This window comes from Penicillium canariense (genome assembly GCF_028826845.1).
Source record: "Penicillium canariense strain IBT 26290 chromosome Unknown utg000001l_segment0_segment0, whole genome shotgun sequence".
NCBI classification, from domain to species: domain Eukaryota; kingdom Fungi; phylum Ascomycota; class Eurotiomycetes; order Eurotiales; family Aspergillaceae; genus Penicillium; species Penicillium canariense.
The window spans coordinates 6472626-6486473 of NW_026622728.1; the positions used below are offsets into that span (position 1 = coordinate 6472626).

Sequence of the window (13848 nt, forward strand, 5' to 3'; positions counted from 1 at the left end):
CCTCCTCCTTAAGGCTCATTCATCCTCTACTCCTCTTAATTCGCTATACCCCCTTGTTTTACTCTTTTTACCGACCTCCTGTCCTCCCACTCTCGAAGATGTTCGTTTACAAGCGAGGTAAGCCTCATTGACCCTTTAGGCTGAAGCTCCAACGCACTAGCCGCGGGGCAGACACGTTTTCCATGCATGGGGGCATGGCAAATGGCCTCGCCACCGACGTCAAGTGGATTACTGACGCGAATACCCCACAGACGGACGCAAAGAACGCGTGCAGTTCGACAAGATCACTGCCCGTGTGTCGAGGCTCTGTTATGGCCTCGATCCGGAGCACGTTGATGCTGCCGCTATCACCCAAAAGGTTATCTCTGGTGTGTACCAGGGTGTCAACACCATCGAGCTAGATAACTTGGTTAGTGAAGATGTTGCCACCGCTTTTAGAGCTACAAGTAGCCAAGGCTAACGACGCATGTACAACAGGCTGCGGAGACTGCGGCATACATGACAGTCACACACCCCGACTACGCTATCCTGGCCGCTCGTATCGCCGTCTCCAACCTTCACAAGCAGACCAAGAAGCAATTCTCGATGGTCATCTCCGACCTCTACCACTATGTCAACCCCAAGAACAATAAGCCCGCTCCCATGATTTCCAAGGAGCACTACGAGATTGTCATGAAGCATGCAGAAGAACTTAACTCTGCCATTGTCTATGACCGTGATTTCAACTACAACTATTTCGGCTTCAAGACCCTGGAGCGTTCATATCTCCTTCGGATCAACGGCAGTATTGCCGAGCGTCCCCAGCACCTGCTGATGCGTGTTGCTGTGGGCATCCACGGTGAGGACATTGAGAAGGCCGTTGAGACATACCACTTGATGTCCCAGAAGTATTTCACTCACGCTTCTCCCACTCTGTTCAACGCTGCTACCCCGCAGCCCCAGCTGGCCTCCTGCTTCCTCGTTGACATAAAGGAGGACAGCATTGAGGGTATCTATGATACCCTGAAGACCTGTGCCATGATCTCCAAGACTGCTGGTGGTATTGGTCTAAACGTCCACCGTATCCGTGCCACTGGCTCCTACATTGGTGGAACTAACGGCTCCTCCAACGGTATCGTTCCCATGCTCCGAGTCTACAACAACACTGCCCGCTATGTTGACCAGGGTGGCAACAAGCGTCCTGGTGCTTTTGCGATCTACCTGGAGCCCTGGCACGCGGATGTTTTCGAGTTCCTCGATCTCCGCAAGAACCATGGCAAGGAGGAAGTCCGTGCCCGGGATCTTTTCTATGCTCTATGGACCCCTGATCTCTTCATGAAGCGTGTCGAGGCCAACGGTGAATGGACCCTGTTCTGCCCCAACGAGGCTCCCGGTCTGGCCGATGTCTACGGCGATGAGTTCGATGCTCTGTATGAGCGCTACGAGAAGGAGGGCCGTGGTCGCAAGACTATCAAAGCTCAGAAGCTCTGGTACGCCATCCTTGAGGCTCAGACCGAGACTGGCAACCCCTTCATGCTGTACAAGGATGCTTGCAACAAGAAGAGCAACCAGAAAAACCTCGGTACCATCCGCAGCTCCAACCTGTGCACTGAGATCATTGAGTACAGCGCTCCCGATGAGGTCGCTGTCTGCAACTTGGCTTCTCTTGCTCTCCCCACCTACGTCGATGCTGCCCGTGGTGAGTATGACTTTGGCAAGCTGCACGAGGTCGTCCAGGTCCTGGTTCGCAACCTGAACAAGATCATCGACATCAACTACTACCCCGTTCCTGAGGCCAAGAAGAGCAACTTCCGCCACCGCCCCATTGCTCTGGGTGTCAACGGTCTCGCTGATGCTTTCCTCGCTCTGCGTCTGCCCTTCGACTCCCCGGAGGCCAAGCAGCTCAACACTCAAATCTTTGAGACCATCTACCACGGTGCTCTGACTGCATCCTCGGACCTGGCTAAGCAACTCGGCCCCTACGAGACCTACCCAGGCTCCCCCGTGTCGCAGGGTATCCTGCAGTATGACATGTGGGATCGCACCCCTACCGACCTGTGGGACTGGTCTGCTCTGAAGGCCAAGATCGCCGAGACTGGTGTCCGCAACAGTCTGCTGGTGGCCCCCATGCCTACCGCCAGTACCTCCCAGATCCTGGGCTTCAACGAGTGCTTCGAGCCCTACACCTCGAACATCTACTCCCGCCGTGTCCTGGCTGGTGAGTTCCAGGTCGTCAACCCCTGGCTGCTGAAGGATCTGGTCGACCTGGGCTTGTGGTCAGACAACATGAAGAACCGCATTATCGCCGACGGCGGCTCCGTCCAGAACATCCCCAACATCCCCGCCGACATCAAGGCCCTCTACAAGACCGTCTGGGAGATCTCCCAGCGCTCCATTCTGCAGATGGCTGCCGACCGCGGCGCCTTCATTGACCAGTCCCAGTCGCTCAACATCCACATGAAGGAGCCCACCATGGGCAAGATCACCTCCATGCACTTCGCCGGCTGGAAGATGGGCTTGAAAACCGGCATGTACTACCTCCGCACCATGGCCGCCTCCGCCCCCATCCAGTTCACCGTCGACCAGGAGCAGCTCAAGGTCGAGGACACCAACGTCGCCCGCACCAACCCTTCGTACAAGAAGCGCACCGTTGGCGCTGCCTCCTCCTCCGCCTATTCCGCTGTGCCACGCGCCAACGGCTCTGAGGAGGCTACCGCCGCTGTCAACGCCAGCCCCAGCCAAGAGAGCCCGCGCACTCTGGTCGAGCCTATTGCCGCTGCCACGGCTACTGAGTCTAACGGCGCGGCTGCGTCTGAGGAGGCTGCTGAGGGCGAGACTGAGGGCAAGTCTGAAGAAGATATCTTCTCGGACAAGGTGCTCCAGTGCAGCATTGAGAACAAGGATGCTTGCATCATGTGCCAGGGCTAAAGTGTTTTTTTCTGGATTTCTTCACGATTATCATGTTTTCTTGATCCCCATACTCCCTTCCCCTTTTATCCCATTCGCCCCTAAATCCTGTTCGCACTGTTATTGTGTGATTTATGTATCTATATCATGAGATTGATGGTTCTTCCCCGTTTTCCTTGTTTGGTTGTCAGCTTGGGCGATTTTTTGGTCTCTTTTTTCTTGTAATTCCTGTGTCAGTTGGTTGAATGATGTTTGACAGTCATCGCAATACTCGTATCACACGAAGTAGTCGCCGAGTATCTTTTCATCGTAGGCAGCATACTCAGGACACACCCGGCGATGGAGCACCCAAGGTAACATGTACCGGCTTGACATGAGGCTTTCTAAGTAGAGAGATGTGTTCACGATCATATATCAATTCCAAAGGATCGCTTATGAAATATTCCAAATATAATACAAGTAATTGAATGACCTCACAAACGAAGTCTTGGCGCCAACTTTTAAAATTACCTCTTTGTCTGATTTAACAAAGTCGGTATGAATTGCAACCTTATCACTGGAACATGATTCAGCAACAAATATTCGATAGCAGCAATATATTTTGCGAAACTTGAGCTCTTGTATCAGCGAGGTGGTGTGCTCCGTATTTTTCAACTCCTGCGTCAATGAACCCATGGTAAGGATTCTCCAGATCCTCCACCGAACCATTCCGAGCACGTCATAGAAAGCGGGTGACCAAGCGCACAGCAGCCTACCTGACACGGTGCCATTAATTCCCTCGGCTATTTTGAAGATGAAAGTACTGACGGGATTTTCATTTTTTCCCCACAGATACACGGAGAGGAAATATTGAAGTCACGAAAGTGGACGGTCCCAAAGAGCATACAGATTTATGTACTATATGGTCATCGAAAATGATTTGAATCTTTTTTTCCCAGGGTCGTGGGCCAGGGTTGCCAAGGTTTGCCACGTCAGAGCTAGTCGCAGCATGTCGATCTGTGTACGGAGTACAGAGTACCAGTACCGAGTACCTACCAGTACCGAGTACCGAGAAGCATGGTCAACTCAGCGTATCGCTGCCCTGGCAGAGATTGTCGAAAACCCCCATCCATTTCTTTTATCACCAAGAAGCACCATGTACTTTACGAATCGCTGCCACGTCAGAGTATACAGTATATACCATATATCCATTTCGTCCAATTGAAAAAAGCATAGTTGCCACCTCTTGGGCATCTTTACCCCACTAGAGTGTATACACGTCTATGCCTGTTTATGCACGCAATCGAAAGTGCGCACCGCAATAAATTACAGCCACGTCAGAGTGGGGGAAATCAGAATTTTCACAAAAAGTTAAAAAATTCCGAAAATATATAAATAACGCGAATATCCAGAAATTACACTTTCCTAAACCAGTTTTGATCTCGCCCTTCGGAAACATCCGAGGATTCATCTAGAATATATCAAATATATCTGAAAATGTAAGCTTTACCATTTTCTCTTGAAATTACAACCATCTGACCTAAGCCTCTGTAGTTCTACCAATCACAATGTCTGAACGCGAGGTTGGAACCGTTAAGTGGTGGAACGACGAGAAGGGTTACGGCTTCATCACCCCCGAGAGCGGCGCCGATCTGTTCGTGCACTTCCGCGCGATTGAGAGCCACGGCTTCAAGTCTCTCAAGGATGGACAGAAGGTCTCCTTTGAGATCGTCCAGGGGCAAAAGGGCCTCCAGGCGGAGAAGGTTCGGGTTGAAACTGAAGAGTGATTCTGCAGGTCTACATGTAATGGACCATGAACATCAGAAGCATGTCATGGTCTTTTTTGTTATCATTTAATGCATCAATTAATGAATCAACCAGGAGAAGGATCTCCACGCTTTTCACACAAGCCATTGTCAACCTTTTCCAGACACTTTATTTTCCTCCTTGTCCAATAGATTTCGCGGAACAAGCAATAAGAGAATACAGTATTTCCGGTGCCCTTGACCTGTCACAACACCTTTCGAGTGTTAGGCAGTGCAGCTAAGACTGGAGCGGCCAGAAAGTTCAGCAGGAACCCCCACTACATAGAGCTGATTGGTAAACCCAATTTAAAGCTCCATGGAGTTAAATAGTGCAGGTACCATCTGGCTGAATCATACATGATTCTTAATAATAACGCAAAGACTGCTACGGCTCGTGGACCGTAAGGTTTATGGCTGGATGTCCACAGATGATCAAATGATCAAATGATAACTGGATAACGATCCTCAGTCTCAACCAATGCCACTCGTTAATTATCCTGGAACTATTATCCCCTGATAGAAAGTGTCCATTGAATGGTGCCTTGAACTGGTCGCGGGGAACTGTATGCGGCTGAAATAATCTTGTGAATGCTAACGTAGTTTTTAAGCGGCTACATGAGCCTCTCCCCTCGACTGACTTAGCTCATTCTATCCCTCGCTCGAAGTAAAATAAGGACACAGTCAAATAACTGCTATGCTGCAGTAGCTATTATTTTTACTTCATCATTTTTTTCAAATGGTTGCCATGCTCCGAAGGTGAGAGGGCCATCCAGGATCCAGCTCCCAGAGATTCACGGCCAATAGGCAACAGCCGTAGTAGGAGCTGAGGCCACATCATATATTATGGGCGCGTAATAAAGATTCTTCGCTCTTCCGTTTGCCGCACCGTCCAGAGGGACTTCCCCTGTGATTAAGACGGTCACTACCTGACACATCGAGTGGGCTGTGGCCCCGTCCATACTAAAAGAAAGACCGTGGACGGGAATGAAGGAGCTGTGACTGCGACAGTCTAGCCTATGGCTACTCAGTATTGCTGCCCCCGGCGCTTCTAGGCGTACGAAAACTTCTGATAAATGTGCCACTGTGTGCAAGACAAGCGAGCCGTGCGATCGGTACTTCTGGTGGGCAAAGCCATTTGTGTGTGATCCCCTTAGCTTTCCCAAAACAGGAAGACTCCACGACACAATGTCAGAATTAGAAGGCGAAAGCTCACCGGTGAGTCCACCCCTTTCCTTAAAGATATCAGCGTAGCCTGAGCCTAGAATAGAGAGGCTCTTGGTCACTAGTCTGTTCTAACGCATGACCTGAATTCAGTAGGGAGGCGCAGACAGAGGAAGAAAACTGTGAATCAGAAATAGGCTGTACGACCTAGATGGGCAAGCTTCAGAACGTTTCTTCTAAAGAGCCAGGTCAATATGAGCTCTCGAAATAAGCCTAGTGCATCCTGGCTGTGATAAAATTCGTCCCTTCCCCTCCAATAGTATCATCATGGGGAAGGATTTCAGTCAGAACAGTCAAGATCAAGTCTATACTTGGTTACAGGGATCTGTACCACGTATCGCCGAGACACTGCAAACATGGTACAAACGAGCCTCTCTTTCGAGTACGTCTGCATCCACTTTCTTGAAAGATTACTGTTTTGGGGATCACTTGGCGCGGCGTTAGGAAGCAGTGGGCCTAACTCGAACGGTTCAGACCAGAAACGACCTCAAGATGAACAGCATCCAAAGATCGCCAATTCAGTGGCTTATAGGCAGCTATCAGATAAGTAAATTTCAGCTCCGATAGGGCCAGTGTCTTTCAATGATCTTGCTGATCTCTGGTTTAATTAGTTGTGCTATCTCCATGGGACTTCTTTATCTATCTTGATATCTACTATGTCTACTTGCCTACTCGCACCCCAGCACATACTTTTACCAGCAACACTCTACTCTTAATCTTCTTCTTTTCAAGGACATCCCTGATACCCCGGCCACTCGTTCATGCCGACCTCTCTCCACGCCAAACACCCGGGCCCGCAGGATGCCACTTCCATATCCGGCGATGACGCAACCCGCAGCAAAAACTCCATGGAAAAATGGAAGGACGGCGTTGCGGGGGAACCTTTTCCTTCCCTTCTTTAATATGACCCTCATAACGCCACATACTAAGTACCCAAACTTCAGTCCTTCTCGTGGGGCAGGTTGGCCGGTATAGGGGGGTTGGTTGTGGGATGCCGACAACGGCGCTTCTCTCCTGGGTTCTTAGTGACTTGTGATTCGCCACGCGGTCATCCACCTTTTTGGTTCTTTTTCGCTATTTCTTCGGAATTGCCCTTTGCAGCGGTGGAGGTTCGGGATGGATACTGTTTCTGTTGGGGGGGGGGGATACCCCTTGCTGTTAAGGGTGAGGTTTTTCGCTGGAGGCTATGTTTTATTGGAGAAACATGAAACTGAAATCAGATTTGCTTTGTCCGACTCGAGGTCTCAAATTGTGCCGTTTCCAGGCAGGCATAGTAGAGTGAAAGGCAGGAAACGTCGAGTGTAGCGCGAGTTGTTCCTTTGTACAAGTATACCTCCGTAGCTGGTGTGGAGCTAGCGTGTTTGAGGACAGTCGCGCAGACAAGGCCACTGGAAACGAACGGCGGGGAATGTCAGCCCTGCCACGCGCGCATTCCTTCATCGCCGCAAGAACCCGGCCGTCGGTGCGATCTCACATTCTGACAGGCGCCTCGCCGATGTCGAGAATGAGGGACTTGACACAATCTGAGCAATACCTATTGGGCTGTTGAATTCGAAGGATGGTCTATCTCCGAGTACGCTCAGGGACCCTCACTCTTCATACTATACGCGCATCTCACAATATTTCCCAGCATTGATCACAGCTCCGATGCCACAGCCGAAGTAGTCTCAGTTCCTTTGATTGCCGACCGTCCAAATTGTGGCCGTTCGCTCTGCTTCCGGGGTGATCGTCGGTGAAGTGGAGCGCCCACCACTGGACAGTATGGGCGCCAGGAAGACCGAGAAATAAAATGGAGGCTAACCAGAATACCGAATGGGCCCGTACCAGGCTTGTGCAACCATTGGTGCGACAGGGCCTCCTTCAGCCCCTCTCCCGGTCCGGTCTAGATTATGCCTGCTGGAGATCGGAATTGTTTCATCTGCCAGCCACCGATCTGGGATGGAAACACCAGGGCGAAAGGAGGAGGAGGAGGGGCTTGGGACTCCTCGCGCCGGCGAATCTATTTTATCGTACTGGGATGGACAGAGTCGACACCCCCAATGGACTGCAGTCACTGGAAGCAGCCACTAGAAGCAGAACCTCCGGTCGCTTACTCATGTACGCACTGACAAGGACGGACACACCACATATCCGACCAGTCAAGAATGGTGCGCTGTATTCCTCCTGGGACGTTTCATCGAGGATGATCGCCACCCTTAACCCACCAACCCGACTGGCTCTTAAGCCAGTCCCCACAGCGCAAAACATCGGCTCGGTGAAAAGGCAAATTCGAACAGGCCTCGGGTGGACCGGAACGGTGGCAGAAGACCCCGATCAATCAACTTCACAAGCGAGTAGGGCAACGCTGGATACAGCGCAGATGTATTCCGCATACTGCCCCGTAACTGCTCACCCTAGGGCCGTCGTATCTGCGCCAACAGGCCCAGGCCCTGGCCCAGTGAGATGCCAGCTGCGCTGTTGAATATCACCTTGTCTCATCGCACTGCCAATGGCACGGGCGGGGACCCGCCCGACGCCCGTTGGGAGGACTGCATGTGGACGTGTCGCGCAGGGACGCGGTTTGCAAGGCGACGGATAGATTTCGACATCGCATACCGTAGATTGAAATCCGCAAGGCAGAGAGAGCGATGTGGGCGCAGAATTTTCGGTAAAGGTTCTGTACTTTTGCTCGACCTCCCCGGAAATGGCAGGTTCCAAGAAGTTGAGGAGTTTTGCCTTCACGGTGGAGCGGGATAGGGTTTCCCGCCAGGTACCGCATTCTGGCTCGGTCGATTCCCAGCCGTGGGGTTCTGCCCCCGATTGTTGGGGACTATTGGCTGGTGCTGCAGCGGCCCCTTCAACCGCCAGGCCCAAGCCTGCCTAACGCCCGCAGCAAAGCGTCGCGCTGAGTGGCAGATGCCCCTGCGCCATCGCGCTGGCACCATTCTGTTGTCCCCAATCAGCGGTCTCAAGGGCCCCAGGAGGTCCGACTTCAGGTACCAGACGGTCGTAAGGCGAAGCAGGTTCGAGGAGGACAAGGAGACCAGCCAGAGGAGGACCAGGATGCATTGATCCGCGCCCTTCCTCGGACTTTCAGGGAGGGGACGAGAAAGAACGGTCGACCGTAGCTGGTGGCTTGGATATCCACGGTTCGTTAGGTTGACGAAAAACGTGGTGGATCCGCTCCGTCCTCCAGGCACTCTCGTCAGGCCGGCTTATTTATTACTCTTTTTTCCCCGTCACTTTCTTGCTCCTTCACTCCCCAACGATCCCTTCCTTCCTTCTCTTTCGTCTGTCTACACTCACGCTCCTTTTGAGTGTTTTACTGTCCTTTACTACTGCTGAGCAGTTGATCAGTCCTTTATCACCACCTCCGCCAACTCGCCCCTTACCCTGCAACGTCTGATTTCCCGGAAACTTCCACTCTGGACGACAAACCATTTACCATGGCCCCCATCACCAAGACCCTCGCCCTTGCTGGCGCCCTCTTCGCCGTCTCCGGCCTCGCTGCTCCCGTTGAGAAGCGCGCTGTCGTCTGGAAGACCGTCACCGACGTTGTCTGGACCACTGTCGATGTGACTACCACTCTCTACCCCGGCCAGCCCACTGCCACTGTCGTACCGGTCGTGACGACTGCCCCTGCTGAGGCCACTCCGGCTGTCGTGGCCGCTTTGGTTCAGGCTCCCCAGAAGGAGGAGGCCACCACCAGCACCAGCACCTCCACCAGCACCACCTCCACCCCGGTTCCGGTCCCTGCTCCCACTGAGGAGGCCACCACTACTTCGGCCGCCCCCGTCGTCCAGGCCGCTGCGGAGACCAGCTCGTCCGCTGCCCCCGCTGCCACCGCTGCCACCTCGTCCACCCAGAGCTCCGGCTATACCGGCTCCTGCTCCGAGTCCTCCCCCTGCGATGGCCAGATGACTTACTACGACACTGCCACCAGCATGAGCAACCCCAGCTCCTGCGGCACCACCAACGACGGCGAGACCGAGTTCGTCCTCGCCCTGCCCCACGGCATCATGACTGACTCGGACTGCGGCAAGACGGTCACCATTACCTATGGCGGGGTCACCAAGTCCGGCACTGTCGTTGACAAGTGCATGGGCTGCGACAACACCTCCGTCGATCTGTCGCGCGCTTTCTTCGAGGCCTTCGCGTCCCTCGACGCTGGCCGCGTGTCTGGTGCCACTTGGTACATCAACTAAGCGTAGCAGCTGCGTCGATCGCGCGCGCGCTCGAGTTTGCTTTGGAGACAAGTACCTCCTAAATGGGACCCATCTCTGGTAGATTGGACACCAGGCACTTCTCATCTGCATGGTCATGTTCAATGACGAGTCTCGACGGCTCCATGTTCATCTTCGCTTCGTTCCTGATCGACGATCACGTCTTGCCAATACCCAATTGGCGATGCGCGGTATCGACCAGGCCCCCCTTTTTTTCTTTTCTACCTTTCTTGCAGTCTCTTACGAACCAACCCATTTTTCCCCCATCGCACCCCTAGCGGTGTTGCGACTTACCATGCATTTTACATGCCCTTCTTCATGTTGATAGAATTTTGCCTTTCCCTGCGGGGAGAGTCTTGTGAAAATACTACCTGTGATGGACCCATTCCTCCAGATTAACCCTCGATGTCTTTTTCTTTTCTTCGCGAACGTGCGAGAGATGACCAGCCAGATCTACCGATCTACCAAAATTCCATTTTACGATCTCTTATGATAGCCACGCTTCCATGCTTGTGCACGAATGAGTTTTAACGCTATCGGGAACGGCAATCGGGGACTGCGTTGAATTTGACTTATTTTCGGTATTTCTTGTCTGGTAGTAGTTCGTACAGTACAGTATGTCTTGGACTTGGCCTTTCTGTTTCTAGAGGACGATTGACCTTTGCATCTAGTTCTTTCCTTCTGCACGGTGTTTTCTTTTGTTGGCTGCTTCGTGCTTTCCCGTCCGACCTGTCGCCCCGGGACATGCAAGACCCGCATTTCAGCTGGTTATGTACTGTAGCTCCCCACAACGCTTTCAACTCGGGGACTCCGTTTCTTCCACTCGGGACTCGAATACCACCTGCCTACCTTGGGTGGCTGTACCCAGCACCTTGAGCTGTTGCCTGAGACTAAAGACCCAAAATCGGGACGCGAAACACCATGCCTCCCCTGAAACACCCCCTCCGGCTCCACCCAACCACAGCCACGACTTGGGAACTCACCCCCGGGTCTAGTGAGCTGATGTACACTGACTGCTTCGTAGAGGTCGCCTGCATAGCCTCGAATAGAACAGCTCCCCCTATTCCTTTTTTTCTGTTGGTTTTTTTTCCTTTTCTGAATTGAACGTGTGCGGGTGGGGAGGGCTGTGCCGGTTGATCGACTCTGTCAGGCAAAGCCCAGCGCAAGCTTGCTTCCTGGACGCGTCGAGACCGGACGGCCATCATAGCGAATTCCCGCTAGTAAACTCCGAGGTAGCATATGGGGGAGGTTGCCGAAGGAATTGACTTTTTGTGCCCGTCAAAGCTCCGGATGATCATCGCCCAAGGATGCCGGAGGAATGCGTCACCTACGACGATCTCTTGATGCGGATCCGGGATCGGCAGCATAGCATTCTTGCGCTACTCATGGCTGGGACTGATCCTATGGGTGATCACCTTATCGTCTTAAAGGGCAAGACAGTCTCAGTCCACCTCTGAATGCTCTCTATAGTAGGGCAAAGGCAGGTCTTCTTCGCATGCGCCACCACTCCCCTCTTACTCATCCGCTAAAACCCATAAATTATTTCGGAGCGTGCCAATGCTCGAAACCGACCCGTCCATCTGCGTCCCGGGGAACAGGTAACATCTGCCGCGAAAAGGGGCAAGCCAGTACGAACCTCTTCTGAAAGGAGTCCACCGGCCTGCGGACTATACGCAGTCATTTGGGTTGTAGGGCACTTGCCGGGTTCGATACTCACCAGCAGGTTTGAAGAATATAAAGGGGAAGGGGGGAGGTGTGCAGCCTGCTTTGACTGGAGGAGAGGTAAGTGTCGGCGAGGTATAGTCTCCCTATCCTCTAGGTATATACTCGATGCTGTATCCTGCATCGGCGAGTCCGCGCAACAACAGCCGCATCTGGACATGACACAGAACCCAAACTGAACAAAACCGAACCAAATCAAACCCAATCAAATCACGTTGCATTTCACACAGAAGATTCTTACTATGCTTCGCATCGTGCAACCCCACACACTGCAGGATAGGCACGTCTCCCTGCGCCAGTGGGCTCAGCATCGTCTTCACGGTGACTATTTCATCGGTGGTCAGCACCGTGCCCCTCGTATCGGAGATATCCGTGCCCTTGATCACGAGCCTGCAACTTATCTGCCTCGGTGATGAAGCCCCGATCCGTGTTTGGAGGGCGAGCATAGCTCGAAGAAGCATCTACCTACCACCGAGTTTATCCTCCCGGGTTACCAGAGACACATGGAACGAAACCCAGTTATACATTCAAAAGCTATATCTCCTGCCCCCACACCCTGTCACTCTCTCCCTCCGCATCATACGCATACGCCCCCATCTGCGCCGGATAAATCCACTAGTTTGGACTATGATGTGAGTCATGATTCGACCACGCTCTCGAGAAGATCTTGTCGACGGAACAAGTCGCCATGGTAGTTGATTCGGAGAAGCTGCTCGTGGACCCTGGAACTACCACCACAGCAAGGACAGGAACGGGCCCATGGTCTGGCTGGACGGGCTGGACTTGCCAACCTTCCGCCACGTTCTGCACTTTGTCGAGCACTATAATCGGCCGCGGTATCCGGCTGTAGATGTGCATAGGATATGAAAGATGGTGGGCGGGAAAGTCTGGCGATGGATGATAGCTTGCAACTTCCCGTGTTCTTGGTCAGCACCCTAGCTCATTTTCCATTCCCAAATGGGGATGTTCCAGAGACCTCCCCTTTCTCCTGACCCTTCCCTATTTGAATCCGGCGTCGAATCCCTGCTAATGAGATGTTCTACCAGCGAGCCGGGGGTTAGGCGGCAGCGCCGAGCGCACTGCGGCAGGCGCGGCGTCGCCCTCTTGTCGCGAGACACCCTCGGCCGGCTGTCATGTTATTAGCGGCTGGGAACGGTCCGTGATGGGGGAGCAGGAGTTTGCGTGGGAGGAAGGGGACACCTTCTGCGTCCTGTTCTGGTACAAATACCAGCATCTGGCGAGTGGAAAGACGGTGTATCAGTATCACTTCGATGCGATGCTTGATGCGCTGGGGTTTCTGGGTGAGGAGGGGATGGATCTTGAGAGTTTGGTAGAGGACTAGAGAGATCGGGGGTTCACAACGTATATGATCGTGGTTCTTTTGATGTTAGGGTTGTTTCTTTTGTTCCTTTGTGGCTTGGGATTGTCAATTACACAGGGCCGTTTGTGCTACCCATGCTGTATACCTCGATATCCCAGCAGCGCCTTATCCCACCATCTCCCTGCCCAGAACCCCGGAGATCTAGAATCGGTGGCAGATTGCACTAATGATACACGGCGTGCCATGGAGGGTTTGTCGTCGCCTTCTTGTTTCGGAGCTATCACTCCACTCTTGGACGGGGCCGCACGAGAAAACGAGCAAATCAGGCCGACAATCGTATAAGCCCGTAGCTCTGCTCACCCGGCCCATTCTTCCTCGCGTTATGAGTCTCAGGAAGCGAACCCATTCAGTTGTGTACGCCACTGCAATCAGTGGAAATCATACTCGGTAGATGATTTGTGACCGGGTCGCATACGCGCTGGATCGCCGTGATACCCTCGTCCACACCATAAGCGGGGCCACAGGATCTGGATTGCGCTGCAGGTCGGATGCGTACCGAAGACCAGTACGTCACCGTAGACTGTGTAGCGAAGGAAGAATGGGGGCTTGGGTTATGGATCTATCTGGTAACTGCTGCACGGAGAACGTCGATATCCGGGCAGATGTGAATCCAGGTCTCATATCGGTGGTAGGCCAGCCTTCGATAGGTAGG

General features: G+C 52.9%; 4 protein-coding genes across 4 annotated transcripts; all 4 read left to right on the top strand.

Moving 5' to 3' along the window:
- Positions 1 to 98: 98 nt before the first annotated feature.
- Positions 99 to 2907, top strand: N7482_002220 (ribonucleotide-diphosphate reductase subunit RNR1; the record flags this gene model as incomplete). Its single annotated transcript, XM_056684345.1, has 3 exons — positions 99 to 117; positions 252 to 409; positions 478 to 2907. The coding sequence occupies 3 exons, from the start codon at positions 99 to 101 to the stop codon at positions 2905 to 2907; spliced, it is 2607 nt and encodes an 868-aa protein (XP_056547951.1).
- Positions 2908 to 4433: 1526 nt separating this feature from the next.
- N7482_002221 (cold-shock protein) lies at positions 4434 to 4652 on the top strand (the record flags this gene model as incomplete). The annotated part of the gene is made up of 1 exon (XM_056684346.1): positions 4434 to 4652. The coding sequence occupies one exon, from the start codon at positions 4434 to 4436 to the stop codon at positions 4650 to 4652; it is 219 nt and encodes a 72-aa protein (XP_056547952.1).
- A 4664-nt stretch (positions 4653 to 9316) lies between these two features.
- Positions 9317 to 10075, top strand: N7482_002222 (RlpA-like double-psi beta-barrel domain-containing protein; the record flags this gene model as incomplete). The annotated part of the gene is made up of 1 exon (XM_056684347.1): positions 9317 to 10075. One exon carries the CDS (start codon positions 9317 to 9319, stop codon positions 10073 to 10075), a length of 759 nt encoding a protein of 252 aa, XP_056547953.1.
- A 1325-nt stretch (positions 10076 to 11400) lies between these two features.
- Positions 11401 to 13157, top strand: N7482_002223 (gentisate 1-2-dioxygenase; the record flags this gene model as incomplete). The annotated part of the gene is made up of 2 exons (XM_056684348.1): positions 11401 to 11500; positions 12862 to 13157. The coding sequence occupies 2 exons, from the start codon at positions 11401 to 11403 to the stop codon at positions 13155 to 13157; spliced, it is 396 nt and encodes a 131-aa protein (XP_056547954.1).
- Positions 13158 to 13848: the final 691 nt, after the last annotated feature.